This window comes from Oryx dammah, unplaced genomic scaffold (assembly GCF_014754425.2).
Source record: "Oryx dammah isolate SB20612 unplaced genomic scaffold, SCBI_Odam_1.1 HiC_scaffold_28, whole genome shotgun sequence".
Lineage (NCBI taxonomy): Eukaryota > Metazoa > Chordata > Mammalia > Artiodactyla > Bovidae > Oryx > Oryx dammah.
The window spans coordinates 16617025-16640014 of NW_024070212.1; the positions used below are offsets into that span (position 1 = coordinate 16617025).

At 45.1% G+C, this 22990-nt stretch overlaps 1 protein-coding gene across 1 annotated transcript; it reads right to left on the reverse strand.

The window, feature by feature from the left end:
- Positions 1 to 1691: 1691 nt before the first annotated feature.
- LELP1 (late cornified envelope like proline rich 1) lies at positions 1692 to 2012 on the reverse strand. Its single transcript, XM_040230587.1, has one exon. It carries the CDS (start codon positions 2010 to 2012, stop codon positions 1692 to 1694), a length of 321 nt encoding a protein of 106 aa, XP_040086521.1.
- Between the last annotated feature and the right edge of the window lie 20978 nt (positions 2013 to 22990).

Here is a 22990-nt window from a genome sequence, read left to right on the forward strand (position 1 = left end):
AAATATGTAAATAAGAATGATACCTTATTGTTCTATTTTCCTTCTCTCTCCCCGCTCTTTTCTTTTGGATTTCTAGTGGATGGAAGAGTTCCCCACCTGTTACCAACAGTTGAATGTGGCCCCCCTGCCCCGATTCCCTACATCAGATTTTCAGAGGTTCCTGCATCCAGGAGGAACCTCTCTGCAGGACCTTACAGTGTGGGTGCCAAGCTCCCATTCTTGCTAGGAGATCCTGAGACCCTCAAGGGTCTGTATGTCAGAGGAGACAAATAGTCATTTTGACATCTGAAGAAATGAGAGGATTGTACCCTAAAGGCCTTGTCTAGCTCTTGTGTCCTAAAAGTGCTTCTGCAACCAGCTGATTATATGACCTTGGCCTGGTGGGAGCCCCAGATGTCTTTTCTTGGGCACATTTTGAACTCTCTGTACTTACTCTACCCTTTGCTGTCCTAAACCATTTTCCAGACTCAAAGGGATAGAAAGCTGTTTATGGGCCATGATTCCACAGGAAGTACCTCAGATTTGGCCTCTTTCATTACCTCTGTGATAGCAGAGAATCCTAAACCTACTTCTGCTCAGATGTTGTGAGCTGTGGCGTTGTTTTTGGAAAGAAGCAATCAGATTTCTTTTCTGGAAATAGCAGGAGTGCCTCATACCACATCCATCAACAAGCTGGGTCCTCCTGGTTAAAGACCATGGCACATGCAGGGCGCTCTAAGGGGTGAGGAGACCCACCCTGAAGAGGAGTGGAGACTGGTGGAGATGAGGGAAATTGAAATGGTAGTGGTGAGTCCACATCCCAGGTCCCGAAGTCCTGGTTCCTGCAGTTCTCTCTCTAACTTTACATGCCCCCTCCTCAGGCTAATATCCTTCCCAGCAATACAAATGGTGACTCCCCTTTGGTGAACTGAGCCACTTTGATGTGCACTCCCTGCAACTCTGTGCGTGCTAAGTCATCTCAGTCGTGTCTGACTCTTTGCGACCCTGTGGACTGTAGCCCGCCAGGCTCCTCTGTCCATGGGATTCTCCAGGCAAGAATACTGGAGTGGGCTGCCATGCCCTTCTCCAGGGGATCTTCCTGACCCAGGGATTGAACCCAGGTCTCCTGTAATGCAGGCAAATTCTTCACCGTCTGAGCCAGCAGGGAAGCCAGAGGGAAGCAGAGCTAGAGTTTAAACACATGTAGCCTGTTTTCAGAATGTTCTGCCCCAGCATCATGCAGTGGGACTAAAAGCCATGGCAGACTTCTGGGTCTTTCCCCAATGTCCGCTCCTTTTCCCCCTCACGCCCGCTTCCCGCCTTGTGCTCAGTGTGTCCCCCGGGGATGCCACTTCGATAGCCCTGTTTATGGCTTTCTCAGGTGGTGCTCTAGCAGGGGCATGTTCCCCGGGTGCGCCCCTCAGAAGATGCCTCATCCCTCCACGCAGAGGGTGGGGTCAGACGCGGGGCCATCTTCCAAGGTTGTTGAGTGTGGAGGGCCTGGGTCCTAGCCTCAACCCCCCAGGGGATTGCTTCTTACTGGTATAAAGCCGGAAGACGACAAACCAACCCCCAACTGCCAAGAAACCAGAAGGAAGTCTTGCACAGCAGAGGAACTCATTTACTTGTCAGTTCATGGCTTCAGCTCAGCCCCTTGGTGGTGAACCTGATGAGATGGTGGAGGTAGTGGGCTGGGTGGCGCCCTTGGTGCCTCACTCTGGGGGTGGGCAGGGCGGTGGGCATTTAGGAGGACAGGACTTGACACATGGCTTAGGAGGGCAGGGCGGTGGGCATGGTGGGGGGCACTTTGGGGGTGGGGGGCACGGTGGGGGCCACGATGGGGGACACGGGGGACACGGGGGACACTTTGGTGGTGGGCACTTTGGTGGCTGGCACTTTTCAGAGCACCGCTGCAGCAGCCTCTTTAAACAGCTGGGTTGGCATTTCGTTTCACACTTTTGTTCACACCCGGGATCACATTGCTTGGGCTCATTCTTGGGTTCACTAGGTTTATTTTTATCATCACTCGACATTCCTTCTTGATTCTCTGAGCCCTGTAAAGAAATACATGACAGGTTGTTTGTGGGAGACCATATTGCAAGGTGGGAGGGGGGCCTCCTGCTCCTCACACGTCCTGCCCTGTGCCCAGCCTTATTCTTAAGAAAGCCTTTCCTGGGACGTGTTCAGGCTCTAGACCAAATTCTTATCTAAGGGTTGTCTTCTCCTTGCAGTGCTCTAGTGACAGCATTTCTTGATCTCGTCACCCTTACTTTGCTTTCTCTGCATTTATCCTTGCTTTCATTCCATAGCCCCTAGAGCAGGAGTTCTTAACCTAGGGTCCTGGGACCCTGCCCAAACCCAACATAAGAACCGTACTTAGCCATATATTTACCAGTGTAATCAGTATCTTCCATAACCCCATGTATTTTGTTTCATTCATTTAAAAACTTTATTCTGAGGAGTCCATAAGTTTGGAAGTCCAAACATTTCTAAAGGCATCCATGACATGACAACAGAGTTAAAGAACTCCTGTACGAACACCTCCCCATCCCTCTGGAAATTGAATGGGAGGCTATATTAGTGGGCTTAGTGACCTAGGACACTTATTTCAATTCTATGTCCTGTCTAAGCCCTCAAAACCTTAAGAATTGATTTTTTTTTTTTAAATTTGGGAAATGAGGATGGAAACAGTTGAATCCCTACCATGGCTGGGCTCCCATGGACCACTCTGGAAACTCCTCTCCTAGTTGATTAGGGTGAGGGAGGAAGTTAAGAGAAGAGGAGATAAACTGGGAACTTCTAGTTTCTCTGAAAATACGAATGTCAGAGCCACAAAACGTGATTTTCAGGAGGAATTCCTTTTCCCCCTCTGTTCAATTTTGCCCTGAGCTAAGTCTTCCTCTATAGACTGTTTGACTTCTAGATATGGACAGAGCTCTTAAGTCTCTAACAATACTTGCAAGCTGGATCAACTTGGCATGTCTTGGATTTCCTTTAACAGTATAAAAATAAATGTTTAAATCTATGTTTGTTTTAAAGTCAGTATGACATTCTGAAGAGACAGATAATTACATTGAACTCCAAAATGGTTAAGAATCACTCTTGCAAATGAATTGTAGCTAGCTCTTGCTACTGAGAATGAGAGGAAACTTTGACCCAAACATAGCTGTCATTTCAACCTTGTTCAGTGCCTGGGCTACGGTGGGTCATTCCCAGAAAGGAGAGGTAAAAGATGGGGCATTTCCAGTTGTTGACATGCAACTCACCCCTTTGTGTTGTTCCTGAAGCTGACAAGTAGTCGAGTGAGGTGGATGTTGTGGCTGTGCCCGGGAAGGTGTATTTTCCCCTCTGGTTCCTCTGCCCAGCTCTGAGGAAGCCGGAAGAGGAGGGAAGGAGATAGCTGCTTGTGACCTCATTGCTACATCATCAAGGAGTGATTGTTGTATGGCTCCAGAGCTCCCAGCTCAACTCAAGTCTTTGAACATGAGAATAGGCTCCTTTGCTCTCTCATCCTCTCCCCAACCCTCAAAATTCGTGCTGGTGAAATCAGGCTATGGTGAAGGGTACTGAACTCTAAGGACAGGGAACTTTGTTATTGCTGGCGGCAGAAAAGCTCTGTTGGCACCTGGTCTCTCTTTCCTCCCCTAGCCTCCGAAATCTTAACTCCTTTGAACCTGGCTGTTGTTTATCTTTCTAGGAGAGCTTCCCAGGAGCTAGCACAGCTGTTTTGACTCTCCTGTCCTCCCTATGTTTTTAGCATGAGATTCTGAAATCTATTTTATTTATTTATTTTTTTACTTTACAATACTGTATTGGCTTTGCCATACATTGACGTGAATCCTCCACGGGTGTACAGGAGTTCCCAGTCCTGAACCCCACTCCCACCTCTCTCCCCATATCATCTCTCTGGGTCATCCCAGTGCACCAGCCCCCAGCATTCGGTATCCTGTATAGAACCTAGATAAGCGATTCGTTTCTTACATGATAGTATACATGTTTCAATGCCATTCTCCCAAATCATCCCACCCTCTCCCTCTCCCACAGAGTCTAAAAGACTGTTCTATACATCTGTGTCTCTTTTGCTGTCTCACATACAGGGTTATCATTACCATCTTTCTAAATTCCATATATATGCATTAGTATACTGTATTGGTGTTTTTCTTTCTGGCTTACTTCACTCTGTATAATCGGCTCCAGTTTCATCCACCTCATTAGAACTGATTCAAATGTATTCTTTTTAATGACTGAGTAATACTCCATTGCATATATGTACCACAGCTTTCTTATCCATTCGTCTGCTGATGGACATCTAGGTTGCTTCCATGTCCTAGCTATTATAAACAGTGCTGCGATGAACATTGGGGTACACGTGTCTCTTTCAGTTCTGGTTTCCTCGGTGTGTATGCCCAGCAGTGGGATTGCTGGGTCATAAGGCAGTTCAATTTCCAGTTTTTTAAGGAATCTCCACACTGTTCTCCATAATGGCTGTACTAGTTTGCATTCCCACCAAGAGTGTTAGAGGGTTCCCTTTTCTCCACACCCTCTCCAGCATTTATTGCCTGTAGAATTTTGGATCTATTTTTAAAGCTCTGTAAACACTTTTCACTTAACACTTTTTCTTAACACTTTTTCTCAGTATCTCTTCCTGAAATTCACAGTTTTCTGGATTCAATGATTTTTTTTTTTAAAATCAAGGAGTGGCCATCCCTTGAAATCTAAGGTAAATCCTGCCTATTCTAAAGAAATTGAGTCTGATGCCCCTGACCAGTTCTGACCTGTTGGGTTAAGCCCTGTTCCAATGCTAGAGTGGAAAAGATTGCCTCTTAAGAAATTCTTTCCTTGGTTTTTCAAAGACCTGGCCAAGGGGTCTTTGTGGTTGCAATGGGGTGTGTCTAGGGTAGTAATAGGATTAATAAGAAAGGCAACTAGGGTTCAGACACACATTATGCCTTGAACTCTGGTCCAGGAAATTCATCTTGGCATTTACTGATGAATGCACATCATCATTCACTGATGAATCGTGAGTGATTTTTGATTAAAATTGTGATATGATCATGCCTAAGGTGTTGGAAGATATCTCTGACAGCAAAGTGTAGGGTGCATTGGGGAATGGAGTGGTAGAGTGAAAGTTGAACTAGGTTGTTTCAAAGAAATCAGAAAAAATTTCCAAGTCTGAAGGAAGGCAGTGGCAGTGTGGAAGAAAGAAGGTGCCAGTGAGACAAACATCATCAGAGAGGCAAAGTTATGGGCTTTGTTAGTGGAAAGCTAAGAAGAAAATTAAGAAAGAGGACTCCGCGGTGCTCCCATCGTTACTGTGTGCAGTGCATGCTCAGTCAGACTTGACTCCTTATGATCCCATGGACTGTAGCCCGCCAGGCTCCTCTGTCGATGGGATTCTCCATGGCAGGAAAGCTGGAGTGGGCTGCCATGCCCTTCTTCAGGGGACCTTCCCAACTCAGGGATCAAGCCTGGGTCTCCCACATTGCAGACAGTTTCTTTAGCACTGAGCCACCAGGGAGGTTCTATTGTTAATGGGCAGTGAGGAAACAGAAGAGGTTTGTGTTGGAAGAAAATGAGTTTGAATCTAAGAGTTCTGTGTTTGCAGTAGAGCACCTTGAATGGTTATTGGAAAGATGGCTCTGACTCTTGTGCTGCTGGGCAGACCTGAGATCTTGAGTTCACTTCAGCCCAATATGTGTTTACTGAGTGGATGAGAGTGAGCTGGTCCAGAAAGAGAGGACTGGGGGAGAGAAGAGTAAGGATACTGGGGAGGATGGGGAGTCCCAGCGCAGGGTTTATTTGGTATTTCAGTGGATAAGGAATGTCATAAAACCCAAATGAACCTAAATGGAAGTCCAGGGTGGGCCAGAATTGAGCCCCCTGCCCCTGGGATAATTGGTGTTAGACGCATTGTCTTGGTGTAGCCCAATCTTCATTTTCTTATCTCCTTCAGTTTGTTCAAGAGCTCCATCTCTTCAAAGCTATTGAAAAGCAGCTCTTACACCCATCTCAAGAATCCTGGCTCCACCTGCTGTTCAGCTCTGGACCAGAGCTAGCAAGCGGATATGGAGGAGCCAGTCATTTGCGACAGTGATGAGAGAAGACGTAGTGATTTCTACTGGCTGTTGTCATCTTCTGCTCTCTTCTTTCTCCTCTCTCCTATTTCTGGCTTAAGAAATTACCACTAAATAAAAGTCTATCACTCATTGGATTGTCAACTGGACATTTGTCCATCATCTTTTTAATCTTTAAAACCCTTCTTTAAAGGGTTACATTTACTAATAGGTATCTGTTTATGTTTGGCTTAGAGTTTGGTTGGCGGCTAGCTAGCAGCAAGGCACTCCTGAGATGAAACACAAAACAGGTTTCTTTTTTAATTTTAATTTTTTAAATTTTTAATTGGAAGATAATTGCCGTACAACGTTGTGTTATTTCTGTTGTACAACAATGTGAATTAGCTATAAGTATACATATATTCCCTCTCTCTTGAGTCTCCCTCTCACCTCCATTCCCAACCCATCCCTCTAGGTCATCATAGAGAGAACAGACTTGTTGAGGGGCTGGATCTCAGAAGGAGAATGGCTGGAAGGGGAAATGAGGGGGCATCAAAGCCCCCAGGTTAAGAACGAGGCCCTTGGATTCAGACCCTTGGGTTCAAGTCCTGCTTTCGCCCTTTACTTAACAAATGGTCCTTATGTGTGTACTCAGTCACTTCAATTGCAACCCTGTGGACTGCAGCCCGCCAGGCTCCTCTGTCCATGGGATTCTGCAGGCAAGAACACTGGGGTGGGTAGCCATGCCCTCATCCTGGGGATCTTTCCAACCCAGGGATTGAACCTGCATCTCCTGAATCTTCTGCACTGCAGGCGAATTCTTTCCTGAGACATCTGGGGAGCAGAAATGACACTTAGTAACTGGTTTAAACTTTTCAAGTTCCAATTCCCTCAATAATAAAGTGTGAAAATAATAGTACCCATCTTAGGATAATATGTGATTTATACTGAGTGCTTATAACATACCAGGCATATTTCCAAGTGCAAAGCCTACACTGTCATCTGTCATCCTGCCTCATAGTACTTGTAGGTTGTGAAAATTCAGTAAGGCTCTAGATATGAAGAGCCCCCAATAAAAGTTTTCTATACATATGAGTATATGATATTCCTGGCTTTGTCATCACTTGGCTTATTAGATCTCTCCTTGCCTCTGTCTCTGATCTCTCTCTCTCTCACCTCCTGATTTTGACTCTGAAATTCTGTTTCTCCACATTATTTTTTCCTGTCTTCCAGCCAAAGTTCCTGGTCATCTAATCTAGGAAGATTAGGTATTACAATATTAGCTGTTAATGGATGATTTCAGTTTTGAGGAAGGAGAGTTGATATAAATGTTAGTGATAAAAGCTAGTACTTTAAACATTCACTAAGGCCAGAAAAGTCAGGGGACCATTCAATGGTTTCTCCTTGTGAGCTGCAGGCCCCATAGGTCTGGATATTGTACCAGGCTGGGGAAATCTTTTCTTTTCCCCAAACTTTAAACTTCTTATTTTGTATTGGGGTAAACCCAAAGAATTGATGCTTTTGAACTGTGGTGCTTGAGAAGACTCTTGAGAGTCCCTTGCACAGCAAGGCAGTCAAACCAAAATCCTAAAGGAAATCAACACTAAATATTCATTGGAAGGACTGAGGCTGAAGCTGAAGCTCCAATACTTTGTCCACCATATGAAGAGCTGACTCATCGGAAAAGACCCTGATGTTGGGAAAGGTTGAGATCAAGGAGGGGAAGGGGAAGACAGAGGATGAGATGTTTGGATGGCATCACCGACTCAATGGACGAGAGTTTGAGTAAACTCCGGGAGATGGTGATGAACAGGGAAGCCTGGTGTGCTGTAGTTCATGGGATCGCAAAGAGTCAGACATGGGCTCGTGACTGAAGAATAGCCGATTAACAATGTTGTGGTGGTTTCAGGTGAACAGCAAAGGGGCTCAATCATGCATAAACATGTATTTATTCTCCCACAAAACTCCTCCCATCCAGGCTGGCACATAACATTAAGCAGAGTTCCGGGTGCTATACAATAGGTCTTTGTTGATTATCCTTTTTAAACACAGCAGTGTGTACACGACCTTCCCAACTCCCTAACTACCCCTTTCTCTATCCCCCTCTCCAGCAACCCTACGTTTGTTTGCTAAGTCTGTGAGTCTCCTTCTGTTTTGTAGGTAAGTTCATTTGCATCCTTTCTTTTTAGATTCCACATCTAAGGGGTATCATACAATGTTTCTCCTTCTCTATCTGGCGTACATCGCTCAGGATGACACTGTCTAGGTCCGCCCATGTTGCCTTGTGTCAGAATTTTTAAATTCACTTGGTTCCCCCTTTTCTGTTTTCTAGCTGAAGTTGCTCTTTTCTTCTCTCTCTTTTCCTGTCTCTCGTGTGATGCTTACTGAATAAGCAGGACTCATAGGATAAAATCAGAAAAGAGCTCTATTCCTTCCCTTGGTGCCTCTTCAGATTCTCTCTGTGGGATTGTCTCTTTCCTTCCTCTTGGGATGGAATCTCAAGCAGATACTGTTAACTTTTTTTAGAATCCTGCTTAGACAATAAGGAACTCTCTGGTTCCTATTTTTTTTTTTGGTTCCTATTTTAATAAACAAACATTTACTTATTTATTTATTTGGCTGCAGCAGGTCTTCGTTGCAGTGTGCACGCTTCTTTCTAGTTGTGGGGCATGCGCTCAGTAGTTGTGGCTGATGGGCTTAGTTGCCCTGTGGCATGTGGGGTCTTATTTCCCTGAACAGGGATTGAACCTGTGTCCCCTGCACTGGGAGGCGGATTCTTAACCACTGGGCCACCAGGGAAGTCCCTAAACAATCTTATTTCAGTAATCGGAAGGTGCACTTCCCAGAACATTATATTTCTTTCTCTTTCCCACTTGGGACCCTAAAGGAGAGCATCTTCTCTATTTCTCTATTCAGAGTTTCTCCGCCCCTTCTTCACTCATCTGGCTGCCTCTGGTTTCTGGGGGAGGGTTTGCAAAGGGGCAGGAAGGTTCTTATCTGACTGATACTGCTCTGCACTGACATAGGGGCTTTCTGCATTTGGCAGCCGGTTAAGCTGACCTTTTCTCGGGTGGGAAACTTGAATATGTTCTTCAGCCCCTTCTGTCACCCGCCTTGTTGAGGTTTTAACTGCAGCATTATTCAGTATTGGCAAGCATACCTGCCTCCCACTCCTACCCACCCAAGGGTTGAGCAGTTCTCCTCCGGGTTCTTTCCACTGGGATTTCACCTGTAGGTGGCCCTCTTGGATTGGATTTCACACAGCCCAGAGAGCCATTTCTCCCTCTCCTGCGGCCTGTGGGAAACACAGTCTTCCCCTTTCATTGTGCGTGAATTCCCGATGGTGATTTTTATGTATTTTTGCTTATATGTCGTGTATTAGGTGTATATTAGTTCCACGATGTCTTCATGGACATAGTTTGCTCTTTACCCAGTTTGACTTTACTGCAGTATTTGACATTGTTGTGTCCTTTCTCTTTCTCTCTTTAAAACCCCATATCCCCTTGAGTTGGGCTTCCCAGGTGGCTCAGTGGTAAAGAATCTGCCTATCAATGCAGGAGGTTTGGGTTTGATTCCTGGGCTGGGGAGATCCCCTGGAGGAGGAAATGGCTACCCCACTCCAGTATTCTTGCTTGGGAAATCCCATGGACAGAGGAGCCTGGCAGGCTACAGTCCTTGGGGTAGCAAAACTATTGGACACAGTGACTAAATGATAACAACACCCCCTTGGGTTCCTCTATTACTTGGATGGTGTCCCATTTCTCTGGCCACTTCTACCTTCCTCCTTCCATTAGATGCACTTTGATTCCTCAAACAGAATTTATCACCTTCTGCATCTTTTTAACATGCTTCTCTTGTGTGCTCCAACTCTGTGAATAGCATCTCTCTTCACCAAGACCTGAAACCTGAGCTCATCCTAGCCTCCTGCCTCCCACTCACCTGCACCAAATGTGCCCCTGGGATCTGCCAGTTCTATTTCCCAAATCACAGGTCCTTGACCCAGGCTGGTGTTTGGGAGCCCAGTGAACACCTGTCTCACTGTTGCTGCCTTCATTGAGGTTGTCACTGTCACAGGTCTGCAAAGTTAAAGTGCCCAACTCAAATCTCTTCTGTTCAGTGTTGTATAATAATCTAAATATAATTCAAAGGAAGCCTGCACATCCTCAGTTGTTCAGTAGCACCCTTGCCAATGAACTTCACCATCTCAACTCAATGTGTCTTTCTCTAGGAAGGAGGCTGGGGAGCTGAGGGTACAACTCATTTTGGAGATTCACCAGATGGTGGCCCCTAGGAGGAAGGCGTTCCAAGTCATTTCCCTGTGTCTTTTTTCCTTGGATAAGATAGTACTCTCTTTCTTGTAACTTCTGCCATTCCCCACCCCTCTAAACTCACCTGTCTACACCCACAGTGGTCGGGCATTAATTGAGCAAAAGGCAATGTTCTTCAGTGATATTATTTTTAATGGCTCAAGCAGAGAGGCTGGGTGATGAGTCAGCAGAACTGGGGGTGGAGGCTGCAGAGTCAGTCCTTGAAAGAGCCTAACTAGCAATAAGAGATGGGGTGTGCACAGTGGGGAAGACAAGTGGCTTCAAGAGCTTCTTTGTGGCATGGAGGAGAGGAGTGTGGATTCTAATATGACTTTTAAAAAAAATTTATTTTTATTTTTTAATTTGTTAATGTGGTGTATTACATTGATTGATTTGCAGATATTGAAGGATCCTTGCATCCCTCAGATAAAAAGCCCACTTGGTCATGGTGTATGATCTTTTAAATGTGTTGTTGGATTCTGATTGCTAGAATTTTGTTAAGGATTTTTGCATCTATGTTCATCAGTGATATTGGGCTTGTAGCTTTCTTTTTTTGTGGCACCTTTGTCAGGTTTTGGTATTATGGTGATGGTGGCCTCATAGAAATATACAAGCAGCTCCTGCAGCTCAATTCCAGAAAAATAAATGACCCAATCAAAAAATGGGCCAAAGAACTAAACAGACATTTATCCAAAGAAGACATACAGATGGCTAACAAACACATGAAAAGATGTTCAACATCACTCATTATCAAAATGCAAATCATTTAAACTTCATTTAAACCACAATGAGGTACCATTTCACGCCAGTCAGAATGGCTGTGATCCAAAAGTGTACAAGCAATAAATGCTGGAGAGGGTGTGGAGAAAAAGGAACCCTGTTACGCTGTTGGTGGGAATGCAAACTAGTACAGCCACTATGGAGAACAGTGTGGAGATTCCTTAAAAAACTGGAAACAGAACTGCCTTATGACCCAGCAATCCCACTGGTGGGCATACACACCGAGGAAACCAGAATTGAAAGAGACACATGTACCCCAATGTTCATTGCAGCACTGTTTATAATAGCCAGGACATGGAAGCAACCTAGATGTCCATCAGCAGATGAATGGATAAGAAAGCTGTGGTACATATACGCAATGGAGTATTACTCAACCATTAAAAAGAATACATTTGAATCAGTTCTAATGAGGTGGATGAAACTGGAGCTTATTATACAGAGTGAAGTAAGCCAGAAAGAAAAACACCAATACAGTATACTAATGCATATATATGGAATTTAGAAAGATGGTAATGATAACCCTGTATGCGAGAAAGCAAAAGAGACACAGATGTATAGAACAGTCTTTTGGACTCTGTGGGAGAGGGCGAGGGTATGATGATTTGGGAGAATGGCATTGAAGCATGTATAATATCATATATGAAAAGAATCGCCAGTCTAGGTTAGATGCATGATACTGGATGCTTGGGGCTGGTGCACTGGGATGACCCAGAGGGATGATACTTGGAGGGAAGAAGGGGGGGGGTTCAGGATGGGGAACACGTGTATACCTGTGGCAGATTCATGCTGATGTATGGCAAAACCAATACAATATTGTAAAGTAATTAACCTCCAATTAAAATAAATAAATTTATATTAAAAAATAAATTTGTTTTTACCTGGAGGATAATCACTTTACAATGTTGTGTTGGTTTCTGCCATACAACAACACGAATCAGCCATGGGTATACATATGTCCTCTCCTTCTTGAACCTCTCTCCCACTTCCCACCCCATCCTACCCTTCTAGATTGTCACAGAGCACCAGACTGAGCTCCCTGAGTCATATGGCAACTTCCCAATAGCTATCTATTTTACATATGGTAATGTATGTATTTCTCAGTTTGTCCCACCCTCTCCTGCCCTTGTTATGTCCATAAGTCTGTTCTCCATGTCTGAGACTCTGTTCCTACCCTGTAAGTAGGTTCAACAGTGCAATTTTTCTAGATTCCATATATATATGCATTAATATTTGATATTTGTTTTTCTCTTTCTGACTTACTTTGTATAACAGGCTCTAGGTTCATCCACCTCGCTAGAACTGACTCAAAAGCGTTCCTTTTTATGGCTGAGCAATTATATGTATCACGACTTCTTTACCCATTCATCTGTAGATGGACATCTAGGTGGTTTCCATGTCCTGGCTACTGTAAATAGAGCGGCAATGAACATTGAGGGTACATGTATCTTTTTCAATTATGTTTTTCTCAGGGTATATGCCCAGTACTGGGACTGCGGAGTCAAATGGTAGTCTTAGTCCTAGTTTTTAAAGGAATCTCCATACTGTTCTCCATAGTAGCTGGATCAGTTTGCATTCCCACCAACTGTGCAAGAGGGTTCCCTTTTGTCCACACTCTCTCTAGCATTTATTGTTGGTAGATTTTTTGATGATGGTCATTCTGACTGATGTGCAGTAATATCTCATTTTAATTTAAAAATCATTTGGAAGAATTCTGTTTTTTTTTTTTTTTCCTGTGGGAAATTTGAAGGAAAGCTCATGTTTCCTTCTGTTTGTGGGACTTTTCTTTGGCCTCCAGGGGTGAAAGCAGCTGGAAAGAGACGGAGAGCAGTGTGGGTAGAGGGTGAAGCAACAGGAGAATGGCAGTATTCTGCCCGCTAAGGTGATGGTACTAGAGAAGCACAGGCCTGCCCAGGCCCCCAGGAGCTCCCTGAGAACACATCTGACCACCCTTCGCTCTCTGTTTGGATTAACTGTGGAGTTTCACGATCCACCTTCAGCCCAGGGGAAGTAGTCTCTTTTGGGGCTGAATGTAATTTAAGCTTTTGGGTGAAAATAAGGTGTATGGTAATAGAGAACAGAATCCAGGTGCTTTATGAACAAGTCAGGGAGGGCAGCTTCAGTGTGTGAGCCTTGATGGAACAGGGAGCGCTGTACAGAGGGGCACTCCTGTGGGCTGGGGATAAGGAAGAGTTTAAGAACATGGCAGTTTTATCTATACCATGCAGTGTCCTGGCAGAGGAGCTGGGAGAAGTTGTGCTCTGAACTCTGGAGAAATCTTGATTGGTTTTAGCAGATGGTGTTTTATTTATTTATTTATTTTTTTAATTTTCAGCTATGTTTCCTCCTGGTGCATGTGTTCTAAGTCAGTTCAATCCTGTCTGACTCTTTGCAACCCTATGGATTTTAGCCGGCCAGACTCCTGTCCATGGGATTCTCCAGGCAAGAATACTGGAGTAGGTTGCCGTGCTCTTCTCCAAAACAAACTTGAGCACAGTGCATCGGCCAGGAATCAATCCCAGATCTTCCTTGTGGGAGGTGAGAATTCTACCACTGAACCGTCAATGCCCCTCCTGGAAATTCTTACAAAGTTGTTGCTTCACAGGCAGGCCAATTGAGGAAAAAGAAAATCTGTGTCCTTGTAGGAATCTCGTATTACCAGCAGGGGGCAGCATGGTAGAGGAGACTACAAGTGGAAAGTCCGACCTTGTCCTGACCGCAGCAGAGAAGAAGGGACAGGTCTGGTCTCTAGGGAAGAGTTTGAGAGCATGGTACTTCTGTATACACCATGCAGTCTCCTGGTAGAAGAGCTAGGAGGAGTGGATTTGGAGAGGAAAACCCAAAACAGCATGATGATCTCTTTCTCCTTGAGTCAGAAGAGAGGCCGTGCCTTCTCAGTTGTTTATGTTCCCTGCTTTGGCTGGAAGTCAGGGGATGATGCTGGGCAGAGGGATGCAGTGTCTTCATGATCAGATGGTGGAGGGTGGCTTCAGAGGTGTCGCTTCTATTTTGGCAGGATTCCTGCTGGCTGGGGGAGGGGCATCGCATAGGGGGACAGTTCTGCTGGCTGGGGGTGGGGGACACAGCTTGGGAGGGCAAAGCTTAAGGTCCTGGGGAGGGGGCCAACATGGGATTTTGCTTTGTTGCTGCTGCTAAGACATCTTTCTATTCTTCTGAAAATTTTTATTGCAGTATAGTTACTTTACAATTTTGTTTTAATTTCTGCTGTACAGCAAAGTGAATCAGCTTCGTGAATCCAAAAACAATCCAAAAAGAAGGAATAAATGTATGCATATATTTTGTTGTTGTACAGTCGCTAAGTCGTGTCTGATTCTTGCGACCCAATGGACTGTAACCCGCCAGGCTCCTCTGCCCATGGGATTTCTCAGGCAAGAATATTGGAATATTGGAATGGGTTGCCATTTCCTTCTCCCTGGGGATCTTCTCGGCCAGGGATTGAACTGGTGGTCTCTTGCATCTGCTGCACTGGCAGGAGGACTCTGCACCGCCAGTGCCACCTGGGATACCCATATGTGTGTGTGTGTGTGTGTGTGTGTGTGTGTACTTTTTGGATTTCCTTCCCATTAAGTCACCACAGAGCAATGAGTAGAGTTTCCTGTGCTATGTGGTAGCTTCTCATTAGTGACCTGTTTTATATGTAATAGTGAATATATGCTAATCCCAATCCCCAATTCATCCCACCGCACCCCCATTCCTTGGTGTCCATATGTTTGTTCTCTATATCTGTGTCTCCATTTCTGCTTTGCAGATAGCTTTATCAGTACCATTTTTTCTAGATTCCACATATATGCATTGATTTGAGATATTTATTTTTCTCTTTCTGACTTTTTCACTCTGTATAAGACATCTTCCTTGTTTGAAAAGAATCTATAAGCAAGAGAAGATCTGTTGTCGATGTTGACACCTACTTAATTAAAACACCACCGCTCTGCCATTACCCTCAGGGGCAACCTTCCCATCAGGGGTTCTGGCAAATCTGCTGCATTCCAGGACCCTGCACTTGCAGCAGCTGCTCAGGAAGGACTGTAAGAGTGTTTTTTTCCTATAAGTGGCCCCTCTCTCTGCCTTAAGAAAGTCACTCTTGGGCATCCCCTGTCTGTAACTCTAGAGGGAGCCTGGGCTGGCATATTAGGCTCTTCACATCCATTGGAGCTATTTCACTTACCTGAAATTCCAAGCGCACCTGGCCTGTGAGGATAGAGCCAAGTGGGCTGAAGAGACTCCAGCCCTAGCCCTTTCATGATGAATTCAGCCCAGGCTGGGACAATACTTGGAATCCACCGTGACTTGCCGGCTCCAAGTATAGCTCTCCACTTCCTGAAACACTTGCCAAACCCCTTCTTTGTATGGAAGATCCTACTTTGTCAGCAGCTGGTGTGTAATGGCACTTCCTTCTGTGCAGAAAGGACAGCTGGTGTGAGATGGGTGTTTCACGTGCACGTCAGTCCACTGTCATCGCCTCAGTGGACAAAGCAGTCCACTGAGTGTGAAAACCCCAGGTGGAGGGGCGGCACAGGGAGGGGTCCTGGGAGGCTGGGCCATGCCATTCAGTCTCTTCAACCCTCCACACCCGCTGTGCTTCAGCTTCTCTGCCATGTCCAAGAGTTCTCTTTAAACCTCTAGCCAAGCCCCTGTCTCTGCATCCTGCAGTTTGAATAAGCATGTCAGGAATGTCCAGAGAAATAGAACCAGTAGGAAGTGAATATGTATATTTTTAAGAAATTGGCTCATGTGATCATGGAGGCCGGCAAGTCCAAAACCTGCAGAGTAGGCAGGCTGGCTGGAGACCCAGGGAAGTGTGCAGTTTGAGCACACTGGCAGCCTGGTCATAGGATTCCCTTGGGAGAGGTCAGTCTTTTTTTGTATTCAGGCTTTCAACTCATAGGATGAGGTCTACTTACATGATGCAAGATCATGTTTTCTTCAAAGACTATGATTAACATGCATGTAAGCCCAGCTAGGGTGGGTAGGATTTCATGCAAAGATGGGCTCGGTAAAGGACAGAAATGGTATGGACCTAACAGAAGCAGAAGATATTAAGAAGAGGTGGCAAGAATACACAGAAGAACTGTACAAAAAAGACCTTCACGACTAAGATAATCATGATGGTGTGATCACTCACCGCCAGACATCCTGGAATGTGAAGTCAAGTGGGCCTTAGAAAGCATCACTACGAACAAAGCTAGTGGAAGTGATGGAATTCCAGTTGAGTTATTTCAATTCCTGAAAGATGATGCTGTGAAAGTGCTGCACTCAATATGCCAGCAAATTTGGAAAACTCAGCAGTGGCCACAGGACTGGAAAAGGTCAGTTTTCATTCCAGTCCCAAAGAAAGGCAATGCCAAAGAATGCTCAAACTACCGCACAATTGCACTCATCTCACATGCTAGTAAAGTAATGCTCAAAATTCTCCAAGCCAGGCTTCAGCAATACGTGAACCATGAACTCCCTGATGTTCAAGCTGGTTTTAGAAAAGGCAGAGGAACCAGAGATCAAATGGCCAACATCCGCTGGATCATCGAAAAAGCAAGAGAGTTCCAGGAAAACATCTATTTCTGCTTTATTGACTACGCCAAAGCCTTCGACTGTGTGGGTCACAATAGACTGTGGAAAATTCTGCAAGAGATGGGAATACCAGACCACCTGACCTGCCTCTTGAGAAACCTATCTGCAGGTCAAGAAGCAACAGTTAGAACTGGACATGGAACAACAGACTGGTTCCAAATAGGAAAAGGAGGACATCAAGGCTGTATATTGTCACCCTGCTTATTTAACTTCTATGCAGAGTATATCATGAGAAACGCTGGGCTGGAAGAAGCACAAGCTGGAATTAAGATTGCCAGGAGAAATATCAATAACCTCAGATATGCAGATGACACCACCCTTATGGCAGAAAGTGAAGAGGAGCTAAAGAGCCTCTTGATGAAAAGTGAAAGAGGAGAGTGAAAAAGTTGGCTTAAAGCTCAACATTCAGAAAACGAAGATCATGGCATGTGGTTCCATCACTTCATGGGAAATAGATGGGGAAACAGTGGAAACAGTGTCAAACTTCATTTTTCTGGGCTCCAAAATCACTGCAGATGGTGATTGCAGCCATGAAATTAAAAGACACTTTTGGAAGAATAGTTATAACCAACTTAGATAGCATATTGAAAAGCAGAGACATTACTTTGCCAACAAAGGTTCATCTAGTCAAAGCTATGGTTTTTCCAGTAGTCATGTATGGATGTGAGATTTGGACTGTGAAGAAAGCTGAGCACCAAAGAATTGATGCTTTTGAACTGTGGTGTTGGAGAAGACTCTTGAGAGTCCCTTGGACTGCAAGGAGATCCCACCAGTCCATTCTGAAGGAGATCAGCCCTGGGATTTCTTTGGAAGGAATGATGCTAAAGCTGAAACTCCAGTACTTTGGCCACCTCATGCGAAGAGTTGACTCATTGGAAAAGACTGTGATGCTGGGAGGGATTGGGGGCAGGAGGAGAAGGGGACGACCGAGGATGAGATGGCTGGATGGCATCACTGAATCGTTGGATGTGAGTCTGAGTGAACTCCGGGAGATGGTGATGGACAGGGAGGCCTGGCGTGCTGAGATTCATGGGGTTGCAAAGAGTCAGACACGACTGAGCGACTGAATGAAAGTGAGGGTGGGTAGGTAATCACAGAAATCATCCAGGGGTGATAGAGAGGGGATTATGCCTCTTTCTAAAACTTTTTAATGTGTTTACCCTGTCATGCAAGTTTACCAGTTCTCCACCTGGCTTCACACAGGGACAATGCATCCTTTTCTTTCATTTCACCATGAAGTATTCCTGGACTGGACAGGGGACCAGAGGAAGGTTTCTTATGCCCAATAACTCAACATAAAGAAGTGGAAACCTCACCCTAGTCTGCTTCATAAAAAGCACTCACCTTGTGATCATTACCTAGGCATAGCCCAAGAGTCTCTGAGCTTTTGCTATTATTAATACTAGTTCGCATCTGGTAAAACACCTCTGTGGTTTGGGCAGGAAGGTGAATGAATGGAAGCCTTTACCTACTAGACAATAGTTTTTACCTGGAAATTAAGATATTAAGAAATTGCTAATAGTTTATAAAGACTCTAATCTTTTAAAATTGTGGAGAAAATATATTCAGTACACTTACAAAGCAGTGGTAGCCTGGGAAACATTTAGGTCCAGGGGAAGATATTAATATCAAGGTTTAAAAAGAGAATCGATTGGCCTTTCACCAGTTTCAGAATCTGGAATCAACCAGTGGGTACATTCCTGGACACAGTGAGGGGCACCTACAACCCAGGAACCTACAATCCACTGAGAGAAAGGGAAGTGGGTGGACCCTGGGGAAGTCTGACAAGTCTTCCTACTGTAGGCAAAATTTAGTTCCTTCTTTCTTCTACACTTACTTTATATTTTTAAAATTTCATACCCTTCAGGTGTATGAAATGGACCTTCATGAAAATGAGAGGCTCTATTGTGTGATTGGTGGGAAAATGAAAATTGGGATATGCATGGTCTATGATTAGATTAAAAATTCCATAATTACTGAATGTGATTGGCTTCAAAGAAGGTCTTGCCTGGGTTACATAAGCAGCCAGTGATGGAGCCCAGTTAGGGAATCAAGGAGTCATTCCTCGATGTACTTGGTTCCTTGTCTTCTGTGGGTTTCACACACCACCGCAGCCCTGGGTGAGTGAGTGTACATCACCACTGATGTACCTTTGTCAGATTCAATGTAAAGGTCTATGTGCTACACCCGGGCCCTCCCAGCAGACCACTGAGCAGTCTTCTCCAGAAAGCTTCTGTCTCCTTCTCTTTTTTTCTCTAGGTCTTAGCTGTGCAAGACCCTTTATTGACACGAATCAGTCTCAGAAGCTTCTTTTCTCAGGCCCAGGTTTGTCCCCCTGTGTCCTTCTCCCAACCCCAGTAAGAGGGTAGAGGAATGGAGCAGGATCCTATGGCTTGCCCCACTCCCCGCTGTGTCCTCAGCCTGCCTTTTGTCTGTGGAGAAACTTTAGCCAAAGAATAAGTTTAATCACAGGAGTTAGAAAACGCAGAAACAAAGGAAAACAGTCAGAGGAGAGCAAATTATAGTAATGTAGTCACTGATCCATAGTTAAGGACCCTTAGTTCCTCCTCAAGGGCTATCGATAGTATTCTGAGCCATATCCGGTGAGCTGTTTTATAGATACTGAAGCACTTACCGGGTGAAATAAGTTAACTACATATGACCAGACTGTATCCACCAACATAAGCTGCCATAATTCTGAGAATCGGCCTCAAAGAACTGGAAACAGACTGACCCTGGAACTGAAGGTTAACTGCACCTCAAACAGCAAAGCTGATGTTGGTCAGACCACTGATGAGCAATTTCAAGATGACTGTCAAGGCTGACTGCTGTTTCTGCAAGCAGCCCCTCCCTCTGTCTATAAAACATTTCACCACCCCACTCCCCATTGTTGGAGTAGAATCAGGAAGGAAGGAGTCAGCGGATGGGGGGAATGGGCCTTTATGTCCCTCACCGCCCCCACTCTGGTTGCCAGCATCCAAAATAAAGCAAACTTTGTTTATTGGCTTTGAGGAGAGAGAGCCATACCCCGACTTTCGATAACACAGAGACAAGGCAAATGAGGGAATAAGATATTTTTTTGAGAAGCATGAGGGAAAGAACATCAAATAGTTTGGAAAACTTTCAATGGACTTGGAGTCTAGCAGGCAGGGTGAGCTTTGTTAGGGGTTGTGGGAAGTGTAGGAAGGAAATACAAACAGAAAAGTTCATTGTCTTCACTGAGGAGTGTGGAGTCCTGCTCTGAAGAAGTCTGAAGAAGTTCTGATTGACTTAAGCAGATTTTGTTGTTGTTAATTTTCCAGCTGTGTTTGCTCCTGGAAAACTTTACAGTTTACAACTACAACTCCTAGTGAGGCCAACTGGTGAACAAGAATATCTGTGTCCTTGTAGGTACCTCATATGACCAGCCGGGGGCAGCATGGTAGAGGAGACAGCAGGTAGAAAGTGTGGCCTTGTCCTGACCACAGCAGTGGAGGAGAAGGGCAGGAACAGGTCTGGCCTCTAGGGAAGACTTGGAGAGCATGGCACTTCTGGCCACACCATGCAATCTCCTGGTGGAAGAGCTGGGAGGAGTGTACTGGAGAGGAAAATCCAATACACTGTAATGATACCTTTCTCCCTGAGTCTGAAGAGAGGCAGTGTCTTCTCAGTTGTTTATTGGAAGTGAGGGGATGGTGCTGGATGCAGTGTCTTCATGATCAGGTGGTGGAGGGTGGCTTCAGAGGTGTCACTTCTGCTTTGGCGGGTATTCCTGCAGGTGGGGAGGGGGGATGTGGCTTGGAAGGGCAGGGTTCAGGAGCTCAAGGAGGGCAGTACCAAGAAATCTGGGGAGGGCAGCATACCCGGGGAGGGCAGGTGAGAGTGACTTGGGGAATGCAGGGCACAGGAAGCTGGGAGGACAGAATGAAGGAAGCCGGGAGGGCAGCACAAAGGAAGCCGGGAGGGCAGCACAAAGGAAGCCGGGAGGACAGCACGAAGGAAGATGGGAGGACAGCATGGAGGAAGCTGGGAGGACAGCATGAAGGAAGCTGGGAGGGCAGCATGAAGGAAGCTGGGAGGACAGCATGGAGTAAGCTGGGAGGACAGCATGAAGGAAGATGGGAGGACAGCACGAAGGAAGATGGGAGGACAGCACGAAGGAAGCTGGGAAAACAGCATGAAGGAAGCTGGGAGGACAGCATGGAGGAAGCTGGGAGGACAGCACGAAGGAAGCTGGGAGGACGGCACGAAGGAAGCTGGGAGGACGGCATGAAGGAAGCTGGGAAGACAGCATGAAGGAAGCTGGGAGGACAGCACGAAGGAAGCTGGGAGGACAGCACGAAGGAAGCTGGGAGGACAGCACGAAGGAAGATGGGAGGACAGCATGAAGGAAGCTGGGAGGACAGCATGAAGGAACCTGGGAGGACAGCATGAAGGAACCTGGGGAGAGCAGTTCACAGGAAACTGGGTAGAAGGCTGACAGGGGACTTTGCATTATTGCTGCTGCTGACAGGACATTTTCCTTTGACTGAAGATAAATTGAAAGAAAGAAAGAAGAAAAAGCCCTTTAGAATGAGACAACATCAGTGGAGGAGATTATTTCCAAATTAACACAAGAGAGAAATACTGTTGCTTGTTACTTTTTTCTTTAAGATCAACGCTATGACCATTCTATTTCACTTCCTCCCTATTCTTCCCACCCTACAGGAGCCTCCACAGATCACAGTGGCCTAAAAGGGACTTTTCTTGGGGGCTGGCCTGCAGTTGCCAGTGCCTACTCTGCTGCACCGGAGCACTGGTGCCTGGACTCGATACTCTTTCCTTTAAAAGGAGCATGTTCACTCTGCAAAGAGTCAGGGGAAAGAATGGGTTTGGAAAATGTGCCTGAAAATAAGACAAAATGTCTTTAGAGTAGTCAGTTTGAAGAAAAGAAGCTTGGGAGGACATGAGAGCACTTGCTAAAGTTTATGAGATGTGTTGAAGCAGAGAGATGAATTTGGAGAGTTTAGATTATATTGTTCCCACTACCATGGAGTAGTTTCTTTCTTGGAGACTGGGCCCCTATCTGTTGCTGAGGCATTTCTTCCCCTTAGTTTGCCATTTTTGGCAACATCCCTAGTCCTTTGTATTATTCCTGGCTACTTTAAACTTGATCACTGTTTCTTCAGGGATAATTACTGCCCCTTTGCATTGGCTGTCTTAAAATCAGAATCCAGAGCAGAGTCAGAGTCAGTAGGAAACCCCAGGCAGGCATCTGGCCCAGGTCCTCTCTAGATAACTTATCATGCTCTGGCCTGTGGTCAAAGCTTGATCTTGAAACAATAGGAAGATTCAAGGTGGAGCATAAGAAAGAACAAAGCCTGGGGGCTATGTAAGCTAAGTTCTGGCCTCAGCTTTACCAGCATTTGGTAGGGTGATCTGGAGTTTTCTCATCTGTAACTTATAATCACATTCATCTTAAATTATTTTCTGTTTTAGAACAGTACTCAGCAAACTTTTCCTCTAAAGGGCCAGGTAATAAAAATTTTAGGCTTTTCTGGACAGGCTTTGTCACAACTCCCCAACTCTGCCATTGTGACATAAAAGCAGGCATAGGTAAGAATCACTGATGCAACTAGATTGATGCAACTTCACTTCGTACTAAGTGAAGAAAGTCAGATAGAAAAAGACAAATGCCACATGACATCACTTATATGAGGAATGTAAAATATGATACAAACGAACATATGTATGAAACAGAAAATCAAAGACATAGAGAACCGATTGGTGTTTGTGAAGGGGGAGAGGCTTGAGGGAGGGAGGGAGAGGGAGGTTGGGGTTAGCAAATCTAAGCTTCTATTTATAGAATGGACAAATAACAAGGTCCTACTGTATAACACAGAACTATATTCAATATTCTATGACAAACCTTAATGGAGAAGGATATAAAAAAAGAATATATACATATGTATAACTGAATTTGTTTGCTCTAGAGTAGAAATTAACACAACATTGTAAAACAACTATACATCAATAAAAAATACTAAAACTAAAAGCAGGCGTAGGTAATATGTAAACAGATGAGCATGAGAGTATTCCAATGAAATGTTATTTCCCAAAATAGGTGAGCTCTAGTGGCTTTTTGGCTAAGATCAAGTGGTGGCTCGGACGGAAAGCGTCTGTCTACAATGTGGGAGACCTGGGTTTGATCCCTGGGTTGGGATGTTCCCTGGAGAAGGAAACGGCAACCCACTCCAGAACTCTTGCCTAGAAAATCCTATGGACGGAGGAGCCTAGTGTCCATGGGGTCACAAAGAGTTGGATATGACT